Source organism: Argiope bruennichi, chromosome X1, assembly GCF_947563725.1.
Source record: "Argiope bruennichi chromosome X1, qqArgBrue1.1, whole genome shotgun sequence".
In the NCBI taxonomy this organism is placed as follows: Eukaryota; Metazoa; Arthropoda; class Arachnida; order Araneae; family Araneidae; genus Argiope; species Argiope bruennichi.
The window spans coordinates 34,310,956-34,334,483 of record NC_079162.1 but is presented as its reverse complement, the minus strand read 5'-3'; the positions used below and the strand labels follow the sequence as shown (position 1 = coordinate 34,334,483).

Here is a 23,528-nt window from a genome sequence, read left to right as displayed (position 1 = left end):
TCCTCCCTTTAATTTTTGAATTTCGATATCTATAGCCATAAAAGCGATGTCTTTGTAAAGTAAAGTACTTGCATGTTGTTCGTTTATACTGCTTTCTAGCGGAGGTATTGGCATATCTATCTGGAAACCTGGGAAAAAAGGAAAAAAAAAAAAAAAGGACAAATACAAAGCTGTTGCGCTTCATGTATTTGGTCCTTACTAGCATTAATGCTAAAAGTGGAAAGTGTACTAAGCTTTCATGCTTGTTCGCGATTTCCGATTATCAAATCTCTATATAGAGTTAAATAGAAGGAAATACAACAGAATCTTATAACTTGAAACTCATATTGATTTATGTGTATAAGATATCTGTCGAAATTATTAACTTAAAAATTTACTGAAATATGATTGTCCTTGATTAAATATTAGGGTCATTATCAAACACTTATAAACATTTTTATAAAATAAAAATTTTTCCTTTGTTTGGGCATAATATAGGGAAATTTTATTCTAGTTTAGATCTGAATTACTTTGTTTTTATTATCTGCTTACATATTCTTTTTTTCCGTTTTAAGTGAAAAAGTCAATAGCATGTTTTTAATATTATGTAGATAAAATATTCGTTATAATTATAAATAACGTTAATATTATATATATATATATATATATAGAGAGAGAGAGAGAGAGAGAGAGAAAATATTCGTTCTTCATAGTTTCCTATCATTTAGCAAGTCATTATTATTTTTTTTATTATTCCTTGAATTATATAAATGGGCCTCTTACTCTAAGATTTACCTTCTTTATTGACTGACATATTTCTCCATTTCCGATAGCCCCTGGCAGAAACCGAAATACGAGACAAATCGATCTGCTTCTACTATTTTTTATGCTTTAAGAGCCCAGGGAGAAAAATGCAGATCTACATTGTAAAAATCAGCATGGAGAAGTAAAAAAAATAGCTTTGGTAGCAAATATGCAAATGCTACTTCAAAAATCGAAGGCACGATAGTATCATCTAGGGAATTGCTAATTCGCTGCGGATACGTGATATGACTTGTTAGAGAATAGTTGTGTGGAAAAGAAAAATTTCCTCTGAACGTTGTGAGGTACTGACATCGTTGTACACGCGAAAAAATGGCACTAGAAAGCACCTGAATAAGCAAAATAATTTTTTTTTCACTAGGTAAAAGAGAAAAAAAATTGAAACTTAACAAAAACTGACATATAATCGATTAAAACGTAAAAATAGGATCCAAAGTTGTGGCTGTGTTTTACTTAATTCTTTGATTAGTACAGTTCAATGCAAACTCAAAATGAAGGTTAAACAAATTTTAAAGTTTTTGATGTTTTTTTTTTTATATTGGATAAATAATCAAAATTTTGGCAAGTGTTCATTATATGTATATGCTTGGATATCTCAAAAATAATTTAATAACGTCTTTCTTGTTTGTATTAATTCTACTTGAAGAAGTTAGGGATCGTGAAAATATATATCTCGTTTTTTCAATATTTATTTGTAAACAAACTTAGTTTAGTTAAATATTTCTCTAAAATTTGAAACATTTTTATTTTGAATATTTCCCTTTAGTTTTTATCAAATTAAAAAATAAGCTGTTTTCTTACTTATTTTTTTAACTTTGGGTTGGCGACAAAATTTTTCTCGAAGAAATGGAGCCACAAATCTATTCAAAGGAATGTCTGTAATTGAAAAATGGCTAAAGAATCCTGGAAATACAAAGTTAGAGAAGGTATAAGTATGGGATATAAGATCAGTACTTTACTGAAGCTTAGGTTATTTAAATCTTCTAGCATCGTATGCATTAGGTTCGAGCAAGACAGAGAAGTAATAAATTTGAAGATTCCAGAAAAAGGCAAATTAACAGAAACATCTTATACAACAGTAATATTTTTTCTGTCTTTAAATTCAAAAAATATTGGAATAAAATACAATTTAAATAAATATATATGATCCCCCTCCCATTTTTCTATCCGCAAAATTAGAAAGAGGGGGAGGGGGGAGTATGAGCATGGAAAAAGAATAATGTTCTGTAATAAATATCCAACTACCGTTTTTAGAATAAAGTGGGTGATGATATGGTCAGGGGAATTGCAAATTCTCTATGGAGCTACTTCTTGCACGGCATGTCGTTCTGGAGAACTGCCGTAAGGAAGTGAAATATTTCTTATTTCTGAGATATGAAACAGAGTACATGGAATTTTTGCAAAGACTACTCTAAAGCAAGTGAATAAGCGAAACACTTTTTCGCAACGTAGTGCCGGAAATTCATTGGTCTGTTAACGAAAATTGACATGTAATCGATAAAACGTAAAAAAAACTGCACCCAAAGTTGTCGCTTTGCTCTACTTAAGCTTTCAGTCTGTGTACCTTTAAGGAATTTACGTTGGATATTTATTTTAAAAACTTTAATAGTGGTGATATGGTGTGAACGCTGCATTACTACATAAATAAATTGAAATTTTTTAGAATATCTTACAGTGCGTTAAATTGCTAGCGTAACTGTAGCAAATGCTATTATTAAAATAAAACAAAATTTTTTATTCTTTGCTGACTAGATACTGTATAGAACGTCTAAATTCCATCTATTGACGGTAACATAATAGCCGCCTTAAAACGGGATTACTTTGTAACAGAGGGTATTACTTCGTGGCATCCATGTTGCTCTACTTAGTTATTTTTTCTTTTAAAACATACTTTTTTTGGTGTGTCGAGCATTTTTTATTTGATTTTACATCAATGTGCACCCATTTGCTTTTACTAGAATGAAAGAGGAAAAAAGAAGCGACAACGTAGATCTCGTAAGATAACACCCTCGGTTACACGTTAATCCTGTTTTTAGGCCTTGTAAAGTCCCGATTCATATAAAAATAAAGCCTGTGAAGCGGAAGAAAACTTTTGTTTAACCTAAAGCTTAAGTTCCTTATATATTTTAGAAGTTCATTTCAAGATAATATTTACATAGACTAACAAAAACTTTTTTTTGTTGGGCCTGGAATTTTTAAAACTAATTTTGATCACATTTGATGTGACGATTTCAAAATTGAAAACAGTTCTCCTCTATCAGCTCTACGTTTTGAGATTCAATGTCGCTAAATTATTATATATTTCAAATTTCAAATAACAATGAACAGAGGAACCACATGGAAAGAAAAAAAGAGAATATTAGCAGGAAGTCATGTAATGAATAAAAGAAGCATTTGACCTTATTATGGAAAAGATTCAGATTCTTGAACATCAATAGATAATTTGCGTCTTGATCAGCAAGGAAATTATACGAAATACCTTCGCATAATTGTTTGAATAAGGAGTGCTATTCAAGGCCCTTTTCAATTAATGAATTAATTCATGAAAGATCTTGATCAGGAAAGCCCTTGCTTTGTATATATAAGGCTAAATACCTGAATAAGCGCAGAAATACCTGATTCTGAAGGTTTTGATGGTCCTCAGATAGAAGAGCTCATAAACGATCTTCATTCCGTGAATTCCGTGAATGCGATAAAGCGAAAAGCGAGGATCTCATTGTCTAGGAAAACATAAGGCTAAAAATTATGTTGATTTAATTAACAGCATTCTTAAGAACTTCATTGTTTAGATCATTTCCCGGAAAATCTTGAAGGCGTAAGTGGAGAACAAGGAGCACGATTTCACCAGGACGTAAGGACAATGCGGGACCGATATCAGAGCAGAATGAATGCTCGTATGATATCAGATTCCATTGGTTATTTGCAAAGAGACAGTGTAAAAAAAAATTATTCAAGAATTCAAACAAAATAAGCTTTAGGGATGGAACAAATAACACTTCCTACTATTATTATTTGATTCTTCTCATTTTTAATATTTAATCTAATTTATAATATAGATTGACATGAGTGTTGCTGCGTTTTCTCAGTTAATTATATTTTATAAAATTTAGTAAGAAATTCTTTAATTTAATGCCTATAGCCTGATTTAATGAACATAAATAACTATTTTCTTCTAAAGTAGAGATGATGAACAAAAACTAAAAACAAAATAATTGCAGGCCTGAGTTGTTTTGCATTTCTTTTATCTCTACCTTAGGAAAAATTAATGTTCATTTTTCAAAATTATAAATAAAAATCCATTTATGAAACTTAAGTTTGTAAAATTTTTCAAGCATTATGGCAATTACAGTCTTCTTGTATAACCCATGGCTGAAGATTTTAAAGCAATGGACTTTTTTTCTTCTTTTTTTTTTGAAAACTTTGAACATTTTTAATAATTGATCCTACAAGAAACCTTAAAGCTCTTAATTAGCTTTAGAAGACTGCATAAATAGCTCATCTGTCCAACTTCTACAATAAAATGGTGAACTATGTTTTGATTAGCATTTTAATAAAGCACTTGATTAATATAGCTTAGAAATTGTAAATATATCTTTGAACGGTATCTCATGATAAACAGAGTTAATTCTGATTAATTAATCTTAATGAACTCAGAATAAACCATTTTGTAAAAGTTAAGTTTAAGATTTGAAGAATGTTATAATTATGTATGAGCAAAAGGATTTTCATTCATTAAATAAATTAATATAAATATATCACAGAATAAAATTGATTTCAGATCTCAAAAGTTACTTATTCATTATAAACAAATTTAAGGTAATCAGAAATGCTGGTTGCAAAAATACATAAATAACTGAACCTTCGAAAACAGTTCCTCAAGAAAAATGTAGATATATTTCCTGCTTCCTGTAAACAATTTAAAGAAATTCAAGAAAGTTTATTAAGAGAATTATTAACATACATCGCTTGTAAAACAAATTTTCTATTCTGAACTAATTTCCTGTTTCAAGATATTACCGCTCCTTAAAACACCGATTATTATCGACGAATATAAGGACAAGATAAGAAATGAGTCTTATCTCCGAATTCTTATTAACTAACCGGTTTATTGGTATAATCTCATAAAGCTAGATTAAAATTTTAATATTCTTGAAGTACAAATTTTTATAAATACCACGTAAATAAATTACATACATTTAGGAAATTTATTTTTTAAAAATTAATATTGGAATTTAATAGGACTCTAGATCTATTTTGAAGCTACTTGAAAATTATTTTGTTAAGCATAACATAATTTTGGCATTTGGTCAGATGATTAGAAGGGCATTCGAACCGGCACCCCTCCCGAAACTTCTGACCACACTAACGAGCGGACGTTTTACTTGTCAGAGAATAGGCATTTATAAGTTGCTTTAATTTGGGAGTGACCTCGGCCACTTTGATTACTAGCATAGCTGCAGGAAAATTCCATTTTGAATTTAGTTGGACAGATATGAAAGAATTATTCTTAAAAATGTCTTTTTTTATTCACTAAATTTCTCATTCCTAGTTGCACAAACCATGCCACCTTGTCAGCAATGGAAAGAGTTTATTACAATAAAAAAAAATGATATTATTTTTCAGTCAACGAAATAGTAGTGTCAAGCTGGTTTGACGCAGTGCTTTATAGACGAATTGAACCTAGAAACTTCTCCTTGCTGCCATAATAGATAACTACTCGAATAGCCGGAAATATTTTAAAGACATTATATAATATTTCTAATATTGAACATTATAGTAAAAATATTATACAATATCTCTGTGCCTCAAAGGTAAATAAGTTGGAGGAAAATAGAAAAATACCAGCTTTCTCAGAATACGTCTGAATTTTTCAATGTGTCTTTAAAATTTAGAAACGACTTTGAGAAAAACTACGCGTTTCGAAAAAGTTTTTTTTTTCATTTTATTACGAAACGAAATGCCCAAAAATTTGTAATAATTTTATTTCTTCGTCAGTTATTTTATTCCTTCATTCAGTATATTTAGTAATTTTTTACTAATACACTAAATCCTACGTTACTTGCATCCATTAGAAATTCTAAAGAAATAAAAAATTCATTCAAGGTCAAGGCTACAGAAATCTTTTGATACAAAAATAATAAGCTGAATTAAAAAATTTCCCCAAAATTTAGAGTTTCGCAGAAAGGGCAAAACGATTCAAAAGTAAAGTTTGCATTTAATCCCCCAACAAGATGTCGAACTTATCTCTCCAATAACATCAGGCAAGAAAAATAGCTGGAAAAATTCCAACAAAAGCTTCCATATCTTCTATTAAAAGATTTATCAGAAAATTCCCCCATTCTTGAAAGAATATAAAATAAGAGAAGTTTGGCTCAATTTTGCTCAGTACTTCACGCTGATCTTTTATTTCAGAAGAGGATATAAAACTCTTTTTTTGGGGGGATAACATTTTAAAATCTCTAAACACAAATCTTAAGTAATACATTTTAAAATCTTCCTGTCTGCTAAAAGGTGTACAAAACCAATGGTTGAATGTTGGGAAAAGCTTTAAATAGAGAGGGAAAAAATGTTTAGGCGTCATTTGGATCTGAAATAGTTAAACTAAATCTAGAAAATAATTCTTTTTTTTCCTCAACAGCTATCCTCAGGCAAACTATTGCCAAATCGCATTTTACCAATGTAATGCATAAAAAAAATTCTTTAAATATTTTCTCCGGATTTTACACTTAAGTACGAAAATGTCAAATTTTTCATATTTTTTTTTAACCTGCAGTTATGAAAAAGAGTCTCGAAGAATTCCGAAACTTAATAGGAGTCCATACTAATCTTAGCCAAGTAACTAATTTCTAAGTCATTAGAGATGGGTATATACTACCAACTGAAAAAATGCTTTAAATAAAGAAAAAAAGTTATTATTTTAAGTTGTTTGAGTCTATACATGTGCTGCTGATGAGTCATATTCAATAACAAATTTTTGATTCGCTAAACATATGTAATAAAAAAGCACCGCTGTTTTATAACTAAAACTGATTGAGTAATAGCAATTTAAAGTACATGGTGGTCATATGCAATTTCAGTATAGTTTAAGATACAATTTTTTCGTAAATCTAGTCTTGAAACCCTAATCAATTGACTCCGAATATGAGATTAAAAAAACGAACAAAAAATCGTGGTACCATAACTCCAATTTTGAATATTAAAAGACATGCAAAATTCGAATTTTTTTTTGTAGTATCAAAGGTTTTTTAATATTCGGCTATAGAACAATTTATTGATTTTTTAAATTAAATGTTATCATCTTATCCCTGTTGTTTTTTTTATATTGCCTTTGCTTTGCAATGGAGAAAAAATTTTAATAACACAGTACACATTAAAACATGCGATACATGTTTTTGATTAAAAAAAAGCCTCTACAAACAAGAATTTCTAGTCCCAAAATTGCAAGTTTAGATCTTTAGACCAACACCAGGTAAAATATTGTATTAAAATAATCTTCAAAGCCTCCTAGAAGCGTGAATAAAACCATTTCATTCATTCGACGAATTCCCAGTTTAATCTTTGGGCGGCATTTTTATTAAAAAAAGCGTGCTATTTAATTGGCTCAAAAACTTAATGAAGCGATGCGAAAAAGAGCAAACAACCGAAAATAGTCAGAGCAAAACATTTGTCTAAAGTTTCAGTGAAAACTCGATATAGCAAAGACTTTTTTCTTCTGTTTTTCCTCGTGGAGAAGTCTTTCACGAAAAATCGATAACGAAGACTTGTTCATTTCGCCTCACGTGCGTATTTTCCCCAGGAGAATAAGAAAAACACAAAATATATTCATTGAAAAGTTATGAATAGCAAGTGACGGATTGACCGAAATAGCATCAACCTTCTGCTTTTCGAAATAATATGATTTACATGAGATTCGGGTGCTATTTTTTTATTCAGAGCTTATCGCATATGTTTTTGAACAAGAAAAAAAAAAAAGAGAGAGAGAGAGAGGAGAGAAACAGAACTGAAATAGATGACTCAGCAACATAATTCCAAATGTAATTAGCTAAAATACTAAGTGTTGATTTTTCACTGACTTGCAAAATTGAAATGATTGTTATAAGTCCGACAATCATAAAATAATTTGCGCTCGGCATAGCCTAGAAATAAAGACAACTTGATTATATTTGGTTTTGATTCTCAAACATATCTCATTTCATATTTATTATAGTCAAGTGCTTATGAAAAGAAAATACATTTGTTATCATAATGCAAAAATAGTGCTTTGAATTTTATTTGGAGCATTGATTTGAGGAGTGCGTCAATAGAAAATCTAATTTTATTTATTTCACTTTAAACTAGCTAGTTCCTTCCATAAAAGAATTTAGGTTCTGTTGACCAAGTAACAAAGAGTTGGTCTAGAAAACTTATTCCAAAATCGGACTATTTCCCTTACAAAATCCCTATTTCCTTTCCGGAAAGAGTATTTCTTTTAGATATATTTTTAATTGGTTTTATTTTCGAGATTAAACGATTCATTCATTTTTCTATGAAAACTTTACTAAGCCAACAACTCATTCAAACGCACTGTCTTTCTTTTTAAATTAATCTATTACGCATTTTTTAAGCTAACTTTTTTAAAACAGACTTAGATAACAAAAACGTTATTAAATTTTGACACGGTTATTTTCTGCTAGAATGCTATTGTTATCTCTTTTCTCGGAATTTTCTATCAAGCTCTTCTCTGAAAATTGAAATAAAACAAACAGTATATTCAAAAATAGTTTTACCTCATTCAGCAATTTATATTCAAGTGCAAACAACGATTACTTCTAATGAAGCTGAAAGTCAATTTAATTAACAGAGCTTCGACTTCGGGAAGTATACTCATTTATTCAGCTATTTCTATAATAATAATTTAACCTACACAAATATTTGAATTCTCTTATTACGTAATCGCAAAATAATAAGTTTTCTTTGTTCGCATTTCCTTCACAAGAAATCATGAATGTCGCAATTTCCTGAACAAAGAAATATGCCATTAAGGTAAAATTCCAGAGTAGAAAATAATAATCTTTAATTATTTCGACAGAGCATGATTCAATAAAACAACATTATGAGGTTGATCAAAAAATAATGCAGAATTTCAATTTACAAAAGTTTTGTTTGACAAATAAGTCATTTGAGTCGATTTTCTGAAGCAATTATTTATTACTATAATTATATTCTCATTTTTCTTCTTTTCCAGTTTTATTTTTTTATGTAAATTATTTTTGTTTGCAGACAAATAATAACTTATGGCGTGCTCCATATCTGTCAAATTATGAAATTTGGCGTCATGCAATTACTGAAGAAAACAATCTGAATATTTATTCAATATTTCAAAAATTTACCCATTAATGATGATAGAATATGGAAATATAAACGGCGATTGATTTTAAATCAATAATTACATTTAAAAAATTCTGGCAGGAAATTTTCAATTATATTGAAGAGTCAAGAAGTAGACTGTCAAAGAAATTTTTTGATCATGAATTATAATCAAATCAGATTTATAAACCATTTATAGTGAATAAGTAAAATGCTTCTTTGTGAATATTAGCTCTGGAGCACTTAAAACCAAACTGATAATTCTTACAATTCTAGTTTATGGGTGACACAGGAATTCTCAGATCATAAGTTTCAGCATCAAATATTACTTTGCTGTTCACTTGCCTTACGAAACAAAGCAAAGTCTTTTTTAAAACGAATTCTATCAAGTAATAAATTGCAGATCATTTATATTACGGTCACGTGAAAAAAAGCTAAAAAAAAAAAAAAATAGCTAACTCCCACATCAAAACGAGGAGTCATGAAAAGAAGGTTTTTCTTTATGTATAGCAAGATACAGAAGTTATAGTTTATTGTGAACAATTGAAGAATAAACAAATTATAAATCAATGGAGACATCTATATCCGACATTTGGAAATTTGAAACAGAGCTCAATACAAAATAATCTAGATTAATCTTTTAAGCTGGGTTTGATTCTAACACGCAAAGATACTCGATCGGCTTAACAGAAACTTTACTCTTTGAGATAGGAAATCCTTCACTTTTATTGAAACCCAGATAAAGTTCATTTTCAGATTATAAGCTGTTTAGATAACTCCGATATTTCATTGGTGGTAAACATTTCTGTTCCAAAACTAACTGTAGAAGTAGCGAGGAATGAATATTTTGAATGAAACTCTTAACTGTGCTTAAGCCAAAGGCAAAATTTATTTAAAAAATGACAGAGACCGAATGAATGATTTATTTTATGTATTGGTTAAATTTTATTTTCTACTTATTTATTAGAAGATTTATATCGAATCGTAAATGACTTTTTGTTCAACGCCAAATATCATTCTAACTTTATTTAATGACAGGGAGGTCGGTCCGCTACTGGGCAGCAAAATGAGACAGGTAAGGAATTTAAAACCGATTAAAAATTATTAGAGATAATCGATGAGCAACAAAAGTTACAAGAATTTTGGAATATAATCAAGTGAACATAATTACTTCGGGAACATAAATTAATTTATGAAGGAGACTTTCATGAAATTACCAGTGATTTTGTATTTTAAAGAAAAAAATAATAATTGTAATTCTATATTTGAAAATACAATTAATAGAATTTTTTTTAACATTTTATTTTGTTTTTTTAGTTGTAAATTCTTTTGAGTGGCAAAGTTGCAGCATTATTGACTCTATTTTATTTAAATCTTTGGAGATAATAATACATATAAATAATGAACATAAGAAATAATAGTGACTATTTTCATAATATTTCGAAATTTCTAACAGAATTTTGATACCTTTTAGGATTGGTACAAAATTTATCAATCAAGTTTCAAATAATAAAGAAAATCAACCCGACTTTCCTGCAAAATACGCTCTTAAAAATTAAGAATCGTGTTGATTTTTATTTTTTAAAATTTCACTTATTTTATTTTATATATAAAAATAGCCTTATAAATAAATTGCAGTATAGTCTATATGTTGCTATGTAAATACTTATTAAAATAGTATGCATTTTCTATCGCATGATTTCTTTAAGTTCTACGATCATCATCTGGTTATACAGGCATTTTGATATGGATTTGATTAATTTTGCGGATAATCTCGGAAATACTGTCAAGCAGCAAGATCTTGTGTTCGGAGTATGAGAACTCCAGGTTCGAAAACCCCATTTTAATAAAGGTTCTTTGGATATGCGGGGCTGGTGCACATTAAATCTGACAATGCTGGCCAAATGTCGTCCCGATGGTGTGGTGTGGAATTGTGTAGAAGGAGGCGACAGCTCAGGCTGAGTCCTTGACATTGGATTGCGGTTCAAAATTTCGAGATTCGAAATGGGACCTTATTATAACTAAACTAAGTCCGGTACTTAATATTATTAGCTATGCATTAAAACCGCAACTAAAATTATCACTAAATGATTAAATTAAATGTAATGAAAAACCTAATTTAAGTTTATTTTAATTATATCATATGGCGCATTTATTTTATTGACAGTATTCTTAAATAATTAAAATATGACATTAACGGGATTCTCAAAATTTAAACTTAACTAAGAATATCAAATTGCATTTTAAAGTTTCTACTTTATAGATTTTTAAATAAAGGAAATACAAATTAGGAAAAATTATCCTAAGGTTATTCAAAAACATTTTAGCACAAAAACATTAACATAAATTTATTAAAATTCCAATAAAGAAAACACTGAAACAGCTAATTTTTTAACTTTTTTTAACAATCATATCTGAGTAAAATTTATTAGCTGAAGTAGTTCAATTTTACAATGTTCGCATTCTAGTACGATATTCGCTTACAAGAATGAATAATAAATTTTGATCTATTTATTTATGACAGGAATACAAGGAAGAAACACATTTCACATATTTTTCTATTGCCCCTTCATGAAGCCATCCAACCAATAGACTATCGTAAAACCGGAATTATGATCCTTTATCCCATTCCTCACATAGCAGCGAAGGCCTAATGGCGCCGTCACATATTTGCTAATATAACGAGATTTCTCTTCAGAGATAACCTGGACTTTTATCAATCTTTCTTCATATTGCGTTTACAATACGTTTTAGGTTGTAAGAGAAAACTCTCAAAATAGAAGAAAGGAAACGCCTTTATAACGAGTAATTACTGAAATCCCTAATTAGTATTAGTTCGAACTGTCTTTTAAATGATTAAGAACAATGATTAGGTACAATAGTTTGTAGAAAGTCTGAGGATGAAATCGAGAACTCAGGCTTTTCCCTCATGAAAATTAAAACACAGGTTCAAAGATTGAGGTAAAAACCATTTAAAACCCTTTTTCACAATGTCGCTGCTCAAAAAATTTGAAACAACTAAGAAAACAGAGAATTCGGTTTTGGGGATGAATCTATAAGATTATTTCTTTTATCATGCAATATATATTATATGCTAGAGTGGAAATCGAAAGATCAAATTTATACTGATGTTCTTAATAAATAACTCATTTTTAAAATTATTCATAACAAGTATATATTATAAACGTCCATTATAAATATATTTCACATATATATATAAAACGAAGAAATATAGCAGCTATTTAATAATTTTTTCTTTATCAAATAAAAATGTTTTTTATTTAAATAGATTGCACTAAAAAAACACGTCTAAGTCAATTTTTCAATAATAATAATAATAATAATTCTAAATGCTTTATTGTACAATCTCTTTTTGAACTACATTTTTTAGTACTAAATAATTAATGGTCAATGAAATAATTTGTTGTGACTATTCGATATTGTTTATGATGCTGAAGTTCAATAATCCGATATTAAAATCATAATAAAACATTATATACCTTTTAGAACTTACTTAAAAGAATAAAAATTATATTTCATATATTCTTTGAAAAATGCTCAAATCAAAGAATTTCAAACTACGATATAAATTTAATACTTGAATATTGGAAAAGTGCTTTTGAGCTATGATATAAACCGCTATGAGAAATTTTCCATCAAAATATTTTATTGAAAATGCTATCTAAAAAAGGCTGATCAATTAAAGTATTTATGATGTCTTTACAAAAGTAAGGAAAATTTGAAATGGTTAGTTCCTTTTCTTATATTTGTTTACACTTGTTTAAAAATTATTAGATAATGGAAAATGGGAAAATATACAAGAGTTGCTGTAAAAAACACTCAAAATATCTGATTCTAATAGCTTTAAGAAGAATAAAGTAAAATTGTGTACCGAAACTGCTTACCATAAACAGTTTTAGGCAATATATTACGATTCCGAATTTTAGATTAGTTAAGTATTAATCAAGAAAAAGAAGTATATTTTTCAAGTATGAGCTCCTTTTCATATAGCAAGAAAATTTGAGTAGGAAATAAATATTTTGATGAATTTAAGAGCTGCTAGGTAAAAACATGGGCAGTTTCATCTTTCGAAATGCATTCTGAAGTCCTCTTCCAAATTTAACCGAATAACATTTTTCTGGAAAAATTTTCTAAAATTTATATAGTATTTACGCATATAGCATTTCTTCAAAACATATTCCGAATAAGATGATTGGAATTTGAAATACTCAAATATTTCACAGAAAAAATCGTTTCTCAAAGTATAGAGAATTTTAAAAACAGGTAGCAGGCTCTTTTAAGAGCGAATTGTTATTTTCCTCCATGTTTTGTATTGACTCTCTCCTTTTAGAAAATGCAAAATTGTCGTCCCGAATCTGCAGTTATGCGACAAATAATCATGTTTTTAACTTGACTTGTAAACACGTGAGCGCACGGCGTCTAAAAGTATATAGCAAGAAATTTCTTCAAAAAGCTTAAGAAAAGCAGAAAATTCGATTTGGGCAGATATGCCCATTCCTATTGAAATGATTCAACTGGGATGAAAAGGCAAGATCCTATTGAATAAAACTCATCATCCCGAATCTGCAGCTATGCGACAAATAATCATGTTTTTGACTTTACTTGTAAACACGTTAGCGCACGGCGTCTAAAAGTATATGGCAAGAAATTTCTTCAAAAGGCTTGAGAATAGCAGAAATTCGATTTAGACAGATATTTCTCATCTAAGCTACAAATAAAGGAGGGGGGAAATGCGCATTCCTATTGAAATGATTCAACTGGGATGAAAACGCAAGATCCTATTGAATAAAATTCATCATCTTTTTATTTAACAAAATAAATATTTCTTTGTTGAACGAAACAATGACAATTGTTACTAAATGCGATGCTCATTTTAAAATACTTAACGAATCTAATGTGAAAAAGAAGGCAAAATTCTTTCTTCATACTTCTAAAAGTATTAAAAGAGATAGATATTCTCCTTCGACAGTTTACCACTATTTTTTCGATTCTGACATTCTCGAGTGGCAACTTGAGAAACTATCGTCAGTAGAAAACAATTTTTATACCGGTTTTAAAATTCAATTTAAAAAAATAGAAACAATCAATGATGCGAGCTTGGTTGCTTTGGTATTTTGTCTCGACTATTTTTATATTAATTCATTTTAATTATATCCTGACAATAATTAAATAATGACAATAAAAAGAACGCATATAAATGTATTTAAAATTCTCATTGGATGGCGAGGCAAAGCAAGTACAAATAAATGGAATAAGAGATTTTGTGAGAGATATTTTTCTTGAACGGCAGTGGTAACAGTCAGGCAAATTAATAGATGATAAAAATAGCACCTACTTTTATTCAGCGTGATTGGAAACGATAGTTTTTTAAAATCTTCGCTAATAAGTTTTTTTTTTTTTAGTTTTTAGCTTTACCAAACAGTTAAAAAAAACCGAGTCTGTGTTTAGGAAAAGAAAATCCTCAATTGAAGGATTTGCTCCAAGATTTGATATAATTTTGGCGTAGAACCCGAACATGTCATTTTCTATTTCTCTAGTTCGCTAACTTTTGATTAATTGTGTTGCATGCATATAGAGAGACAGGCATATACTTAACCTAAACGATTACGTATTTGGTCGAATGTTATAAACAATCTTAAAATATATTTCTTGACCAAAATATACTCATTTCAATTATTCACGTGGCTATACTAATAATGTATTTTCTTGAGAGCTGCTGTATGTTGTATGCCTTAAAAAAATTGCTCGAAATTTGTGTCCTCCTCTCAAGCTAAGCTAGACGTTGAAGAAAAACTAGGGAACGCTCTTAGCATAAAATATTTATGACTGGACAAAAATAGATTCATTGAAAGGCACTAAAATCTGTCAAGTCTTTTGGGATTTTCAGATGAAACGCTGCTAAAGATTATCAGAAATAGAAGCTGTATTCTTTTTATCACGTTTGACAATAGAAACAAGTAATGTGTAGCGAAAACTTCACATAATCAAAGTAAATGCCATTTAAAAGACTTAGGCTTTACATGATGAACAGCTTAATTTTCTCTTAAGATTTTTAAAGCCATTTGCTTTTTACCTTTGAATTAACTGTACTTCTAAACGGGGAGAGTGGGAGGAATTTCGATCTTTTTTCAACAATTCGATTTATTACTTATTACTGGCATTAAGAAGATCAAATTCTTAATTTCGAGACTTTGGCATTGTTGTTTACTTTATTCGTTGGAGAAAAATGTGGATTATGCAATAATTTAATAATTTACCAGTTTAGAGCAAGTTTAATGATCAACAACTTAAGCATTTATTTTTTGAAAATGTTCAGAATTTTTACATGCTCATTTAACTTAATTCCTTTCATATTTCTAAAAATTGAATTTTTCTTTTTCTTTTTTGCTTCATTTCCTGATCTGATAGTTTCCGAATTTTTTACATTTGGATATTCTCGATAAAAATACATTATTTAAGTGATTTTAGAATTTAATTTTCATTTGGGAGATTGACTTAATTAAATTTTCATTCCATAAACATATTAAATTTGCGAAAAAGATTACTTTCATTATTTTAGGATATTTATTAGAATAAAAATTAACAAAATTTAAATTAGAGCAAAAATTAAATTAAAAAAGATTTGATCAACTTTATAGATTTGTTCTTTTAAAAAGATTTTTCTTATTTTTTTATATAGTCAAAAACATTTTCTCCTGTGTTTTCGTTTCTCATGCAGCAGCTACAGTGCAATGCTTTTTTCTTTTACATTAATGTAATTTAAGTATTTATATTTTATTTGGCTTTTAACTTACTTCGACTACTTCATATTCTGGGTTTAGTTTGGTTTAGTTATATTAACGTCCCGTTTGAAGCAACATTAGGGCTATTTTGGGACGGACCTCGTAATTTTGAACCATGGTCAGGTGACGACCTCATATTCTGGGAGTTACTTAACTAATGTCAATCAATGTTTTTATTAAGTTTAATAATCAGCCTCGTAAACATTTAATCATGAAAAATATTTACAATTTTTATTTCTCTTTTTAACCAAAATTTCTCTTTACGGTTACTTTAATATAAATATATCTGAAGAGTCATTAATTTTATAAACCTAAAATTATAACTCAATGCTTTTCACTTTCAGCTAAACAATGATGAACAAAACGTTCCTATCGGATTGAACATACAATTTCTGGGAAAATTAAGATACAAAAATACAGCATGCGCAACCATTTGATTTGAAAAATAACATTTTTGGAATCTAATGAATTATATTTTAACGACACAGTTTTTCACACACATTTTCACGGAGTGATTTATAATTTCTAAAATTTATATTATAATCATTCTAGGAAAATAATCTCGAAGTAAAATTTCCACGATGAAATTTTCTTCATTTAAATGACAGCGAAATTTTATTAACAGAAAAAAAATCGCAATAATACTTTAAAATTTATTCAGTGTGCCATTTGCATATCTTTTCCGTTGGAATTATCAATTATAAACATTTTATGCATATAATTTGATTTACATATATTACATGATAATTATAAATATATATATAATCCAATATTTATATCAAGAGTTAATATTTTTATAAGATTAAATTTACATAACTACACACAAAGTATTCATTATTCAAAAATTTGTAATGAATCAGGATTATCTGAAATATATATTCCAGAATAAATTCTAATTTTTGACAAGAGTTTTTAGACTTTTTTAGTTTATTCTAGTATAGTAATTTAAGGCTTTGTCGTGCTCATCTCAAAATTACAAATATGAGCAACATGAAATACCGTTTGAATATAATATTAAAAACAGAGTTCTTTTTTGAAACAACTGTCAAATTCAGGTAGACTCATTAACTGATTAATCAAATTCATTCAAGTTCAAAAAAAACTCATGTTACAAAAAATAATTTAAAAGTATCTGAAAAACCAACTAATAAAATTTTGTATATTACAATCTTACACATAATAATATGTATACACAATAATCCATATAATAATTTCTTTTTTTTATCATAAAATATGTCAGAAAGTGTAAAAAAGTGTGTGAAAAAAAGAAGACCGAAAAAAAAGCAACTTTATTTCAAATAAGAAAAAAAAAAAAGTTTCAGCCGGCAAGTTGAATGTGAAAGCAGGCTCCTCCTCGTGCAGGTATTCTTCTCTCGTGCATTGCGGATCTTCTGTGGAATCGAGTCTCGAACCAGCAATCCTCCGGTTGCGAAGCCGGAGGCTGAAATCACGAACCCTCATCGAACTTCAAAAGTCAAACGTATAATGCGATGTTTTTATCATCGAGTAGGGCTATCAATTTTTACCATTTAAGGGGTGGCAGGTGTCAAAAAACTTTTATATTAAAAGTTTTTATTATATTATGGCAATCATTCGTCTAATTTGTATAATCGTTCTGTCCTTAATATTTAAGGATTTACAGGAAAAGGAAAATTTCAACCTTCTATGTCGATTCGAGCTGGATGATCCATCAAAAATTTTCACGCATCTTACAACATATACCAAATTTATGAGCTCGTATATTTTAATATCGACAAATTAAAAATAAATAATAAATAATTACCATTAAAATGAACTAATTACTTCCGATATAAAACGTGACTTCGTTATTATTTCTTTTTTCATAAAACAAAAAAGTCATTTCATAAGACAAAAGACATTTCATAAGACAGTCATTTCATAAGACTTTCTCAAAACTTTCTACGGTTTTTCCATCTGAAAAACAAATATTACGGATTGAATTGTTTGTTTATCATTAATACCTTTCCTTTTAGAAATAATAATAATAATAAAAAAAGATCTTTCGTTTCCTTCACGCCGAGTGAAAATCGAAATTAATTTTCTCCCAACTTGGAAATAGAAAGAAGAAATCAATGAAATGAGAAAATAGTGGCCTAATGATCCTATTGCCATTGTTTGCAGCATAACGTAATGCATTGTTTACGAAACTGCCTTCTCTGCTATTAATGGTTCATTTAGGTTGTCTCTTTCATGAAGCATCTGGCTATTGAGTCGCACCCTCTTCCTGGAAACGGTAGAAAGTAAGTGAAATACTAGAATAAATGAAAGAGCGATTTTAACTTCAGAGGTACCGATATGTATTTTCATTGCATTAATGAATGCTTTCTGCAATGAAATATCTCGCTGTTTTTCACATTAGAAATATTTCAAATGGATACTAGAATTTTTAATGAGCGTTACGTTATTACTTTCTCTAGGTAGGTATGAAAAAGGAATTAATTAGACGAAGTCAAAAATAACTAAGGCAAACTTTCGAGAATAATAATACTAAATAATAATGAGAATAATAAAAAGGTGAATAATAATGAAAAATAGCGATGAAAAAGCAAAAATTAATAAAAAAGGGACAAAATCAAAGTCGAATTAAAGCATAATAAAAGTTTAAAAGGAAAAAAAAAATTACTGCGCTTAAAATAGTTTATTGTTTTTTAGTTTAAAAATAATTTTTGTATAAGATTTTGTGTTTACACACAGAAACAATCTATTAAAAAAAAATTAAATCTTATGTGTATATCATGAATTCATATCTACATCTTAGTCTGATTTTAAGTGCGTTATTTTAAAATTCAAAAAAGTAGGCACCGTTTAAGTTGCGATTCTTGTCATCGGTAAAATAAAATCCTTCCCAAAATAGCCCTCGCTAAACTAAACTTTAAAATTCAAAATTAAATCGTGTTTCTGATTTTAAATACTTATTTTAAAATTCAACGGCCGATCAATCTCATAGTTAATTCTTGGTTTAAGAGCTGGAGTGTTCCAGATTCGAAATCGCTTCCACAGAAGAACCTCTGTCGTCAAATACCTTTCTTCTGGTGTGGCTAGGAATCTTGGAGAGGAAGGCGCCGGCTAAGATGTCTTCCTTATCTGAAATTCGTGGTTTGTCCTAAAATACCCCTTGACTAATCTATATCTAATCTAATCTTTAAAATTCGAAATTAAATAGCATTTGTAAGTAGATAAAGTTGTCAGAAAAAAAAGCAACTGTTTTGTAAGGAACCTTTATAGAAATAATCTTATAGAATAACTCTTAAGATTATTTCGTGACTAATAGTTATCTAGAGGGAAAAAAACACTTAGCAGTCAAACTTATATCACTCAAAAATATTTTTTAAGTTGGTGCAAAACTTAATTCTGTATTATTATTTTTTTTTCAATGTTATTTCCAAAGAAGTCAAAATTGCTGCTTGATTAATTCAAAGTGCAATTTAAAATTTAGGAAAAAATCCATTTCAAGATACACTTTATTCATCACAAAATATATTTGAAATTGATTGGATGAATGTAGATTCAACAGTCTTTCCTGTTGGACAGCAAAAGACAGACGTCACGGCAATCATTTGGTTTGGATTTTCTTAGAAATTAACTTTTTATTTTTTTGCCAGCATCTATTTGATGCGAACACTTTTGAATTAGATATAAAATATAAAAAGCATCTGACATTAATTTGCAGATAGTTCTCATTTAGACTATGAAAATTAATTGGCTTATGTCAAGAATAGGGTTTGACGGTTTTTCAAAACCGTTTTTTTAAAGTAAATTTGTCATAATTGAAAACCTGTTTTTAAATTTTAAAAACCGGTTTAAGGAATTCATATTAATTTTAAACTTATTTGATTTGAAACATCATTCTTCAAAATTATATCAAAAAAGAAAAAGGAAAGAAATTTAATTCTTGACTGCGAAACAAAGAGGAATAATGGAAGACATGATTGGAAGAATCTCTAATAGTAAAAGAATGTACTGTTTTAGCATTGAATGACATTGGTTCTTCTTATATGTGGAATGAAGCTGAGCATCCTAAACTTTTAGAACTTCGTAAAGTCTTGGGGCCGATTCGTCTAGCAGCTGAAGGCTTAGGGAGACAAGATGCCACTTTATTAATAAGTGAAGGTATATTTGAATTTCTGTTAAATGAACTAAAAAATTTAGACACTGAAATAAGTTTGAAATTATTATATGCTTTAGAAAAACGAATTCAAGAAAGAAGACAAGTAGAATTAACAACTCTTTTGCTGTATTTGCAAAATCCACAAAACATTTCTAGTTCAGCGAAGAAATCTAGTGTACTTTCTTTAGTTTCAAAAACCGAAATTAATATTCAGGACAATATCTAAAAAGATATTGTCCTGAATATTTCCAAATTCTTATGTGGAAACCGATTCTCATGAAGAGCAAATCGGAGAAACTACTCATCAGAGTAACGCTTTTTTAAAAGGAGTCATGGAAAAATCAATTCATAAGTTTCTTGAAGACTCTGAAGAAAAATTTACAAATCAAAAGACACTGAAAGCTGCATTTTCATTATTTGAGACAACGAATAAAATAACAAAAAAAAAACTTAGATTTGTTATTTGATGCCATGAAAACTAAAAAACGGAGCTCAATAGCTACTGAACGAGTATTTACAATTTGAAGCAATATTGTGTCCAAAATAAGAACAAGACTTAGCCACCGTTCAGTGGATATTTTATGTTTTTTAAAATCCTATTTTCTTGGCAGAAATTAAAATTAGTGAAAATAATATAAATATTATTTGAAATTTTTGTTTGAGTTTTCGTTATTTTGTGTAAGTAATATGTATATGTAATTCTTAATTTTTTATATATATATATTTTGACTTTGACTTTCATATTGATTTCGTTTTTTTGTTTGTTGTTTTTTTTTATATAAATTAAATATTTTTCCTTATTCTATTTTTTGACAAAAAATCCAAAACCGGGTATTCGGAATTGAATTCGAAAACCGGTTTTTGTATAAACCCTAGTCAAGAAACTTGGTTTCAAAAGATCGTTTCCTCTATCTTATTCTATGAGCGTATAGAAGTTTGGTGGAACCACTTAGATGTTTGATGGTTTAATTTCACTCATCCAGGTAAAATACCGTTAATTTTACAAGTGAGTTGCTTTAAATAAATATTATAAATTAACATTAAAGGCAAAGGTTCATAATTAAATTTTAGACTACCATACAATCGGAAATTATATATCAAAAGATGAACATTCATATATACGTATACAGAATTCAAATCAACGATGTTGCGTCGATTCCTTTTTATGCTATCTTGTCGATATGCATTTAACAAACAAATAGAAACACCTTAAGTTTCTAAAGGCAATTTTAGGTAAATACGAGCAAAAAAAAAAAGTTTTTTTTTTTTTTTTTTTTAATTATTGGAATACATAAAGTTTCAAATGCGAATGTATCAATCGGTTGAGAAAGCATAATGCTGAGTATAACACATTACCATATTGTTAATAAAGCAAATCAAAATTCTTATATTCGAAGGTGAAAATTAGGATTTGAATTAAATTATAATATTCATGAAAGAGTAGAGGAAGAAAACATTTTTACAATAAAATATGATACCCATTTTAGTATCACTATTCAAATAGCTTGCTATTAATTTAAAATTTCTCATAAAAAAGTCACTCTTATATAAGAACTAGGATAAATTCTGTTTAATAAGCATGTTTTTAATATATAAATTAACATCAAATTTTATTAAGCACATCTCAAAAAGATTGTCAACTTCATTTTTTAAAAATTATGATAAGTGTTGAAAGTCTTATTTTAGAAACTATTAAAACTTATAAAGTACTATTAAATACATGTAAATTCTGATTAAAATTTTGTAATAATTACATGATTGCCAATGTAATTCACAAAAAAATTTGATTCAAACATCGTTATAATTCAAAAGCCTTCTTACAGAAATATCTTAAAAATGCTCTAAAGGATTAATCTCTTCCGTCGAACACTATTTTATATTATATATTTGCAGGCCTTATATTAATGAATTAACTGAGATAATATATTACAGTTTTTCAAAACTAAATTTTCCACGTAATATAATATAATATAATCCATATAAAATTTAAAAAGAAAAAACACTGACATTCAGTGAAAATTTTTATCTCTAATGGGATTTATATTTTCTCTCTTCTCTCTCATTTGTCTTGAAAGATTTCTTTCGCTCTATCGTTCTTTTGATTAACTAATGAAAAATAATTTGTCATGATAAAAAGTTAATAGCAGTGCTATCAAAAACATTTTTTTCTCTCCAAAATGCTATGTTAAAATATAGTAAGTAATTAAGATAACTGATTTCGTTATTCAAACAGCTGCGTGGTTAAAGTCGAATTGGCTTCTTTTGAAACAAATTCAATATTTCTATTACTCTCAGTTTTCCTTAATATAAACGATTAGCTATTCTAGAAATAGTTTATTCTATTTAAAAAATCTAACTGCCTTATTGGTAGTGACAGTTAAGGGATTAATGTCAGTTTTATTTGTTTTGATGCGACCCAGTCTGGAAGACCAAAACATTGCGTCGCACCCCTCTAATTTTTCCTCGCCTTCCCTTCGGAGCTTCTAGATTTAGGAAGGACGAATATAACAGAAAGGGGAAGGAGTAGCAATCAGATCTTGCCACTTTTTCTCTATATTTTCTTTCAATTTGGAAGGAGGGCATAAAAAAAGATCGTCACTCCTACCTTCTCATCAGTATGCGTGACAGCACACGTCTCATCAGCTTCGGCCATGATCTTCGACGTTGGGACTCTTCAAAAGATTCTGCCAAAATACTTTGATCTTTAGGCTGCTTCTGAAGACTTCGCAGGGGTCAAGTGAAATCGAGCTCTTCAGACAGGATTCTGTGCTTAGAGGGTTTGACGCTCCCCTTAAATACGCAGCTCCTTCTTACAGGAGAAACGGCATATTCTGTAGCGCCATCTGGCGGGAGGTCTCAGAAATCCATCCGCATCATCTGTGAGAGAAGATCTGGTGTATGTTAACTCCGGAGAGAGCAATCGGAACTTGTTTCCGTTCACATACAAATGACGAAAGATTTCTGCACTACTTGTTTGTTTTCTCTCTGAGAGAAAGAGATCTACACAAAAACGCATCCATCAATTAGCCGACTGGAAAAATTCCCAATGATGTGCTAGAGAACCAGACGGTAAATTGTGAAGGTCAGCGTGGTTTTTTAAAAACGGAAGGGAAGGAAGGAGAAAAATTGAACGAAACCGTAGAAAGTATTAAAAAAAGTTGGAGAGGAGGGGGAAAAAAGAAAGAAACCCTTGAAATGAGGAAGGGGATTACACCTGGCACATTCGTTCGGATAAAGATGAACGTGCGGGGGTGGCAACTGAGCCAAGAGTTGTAGGATATTAAAAAAATGCGTCGTCACGTTATTCATACATAAAATGCTTTAAACATCGTTTTTTGTAATCGTGAAAGAATCGAGGGGTATTTCAGAAAGCGTTTTAGCAAACTACGGCATCGGAGAAATGAATTAAAATTCTTTAAACAGTTTTCGGTGTTTATTCATTTTGTGTT

The 23,528-nt window shown here is 29.0% G+C and overlaps 1 protein-coding gene across 1 annotated transcript in view; it reads right to left on the bottom strand.

The window, feature by feature from the left end:
• LOC129958243 (uncharacterized protein ZK1073.1-like) overlaps positions 1-22,854 on the bottom strand; it is a 95,832-nt gene extending 72,978 nt beyond the window's left edge. The window contains exon 1 of the mRNA XM_056070546.1: positions 22,685-22,854. Within this exon, the coding sequence (XP_055926521.1) occupies positions 22,685-22,732 (48 nt within the window). The 5' untranslated portion in view covers positions 22,733-22,854. The remainder of the gene's footprint in view (positions 1-22,684) is intronic.
• Positions 22,855-23,528: the final 674 nt, after the last annotated feature.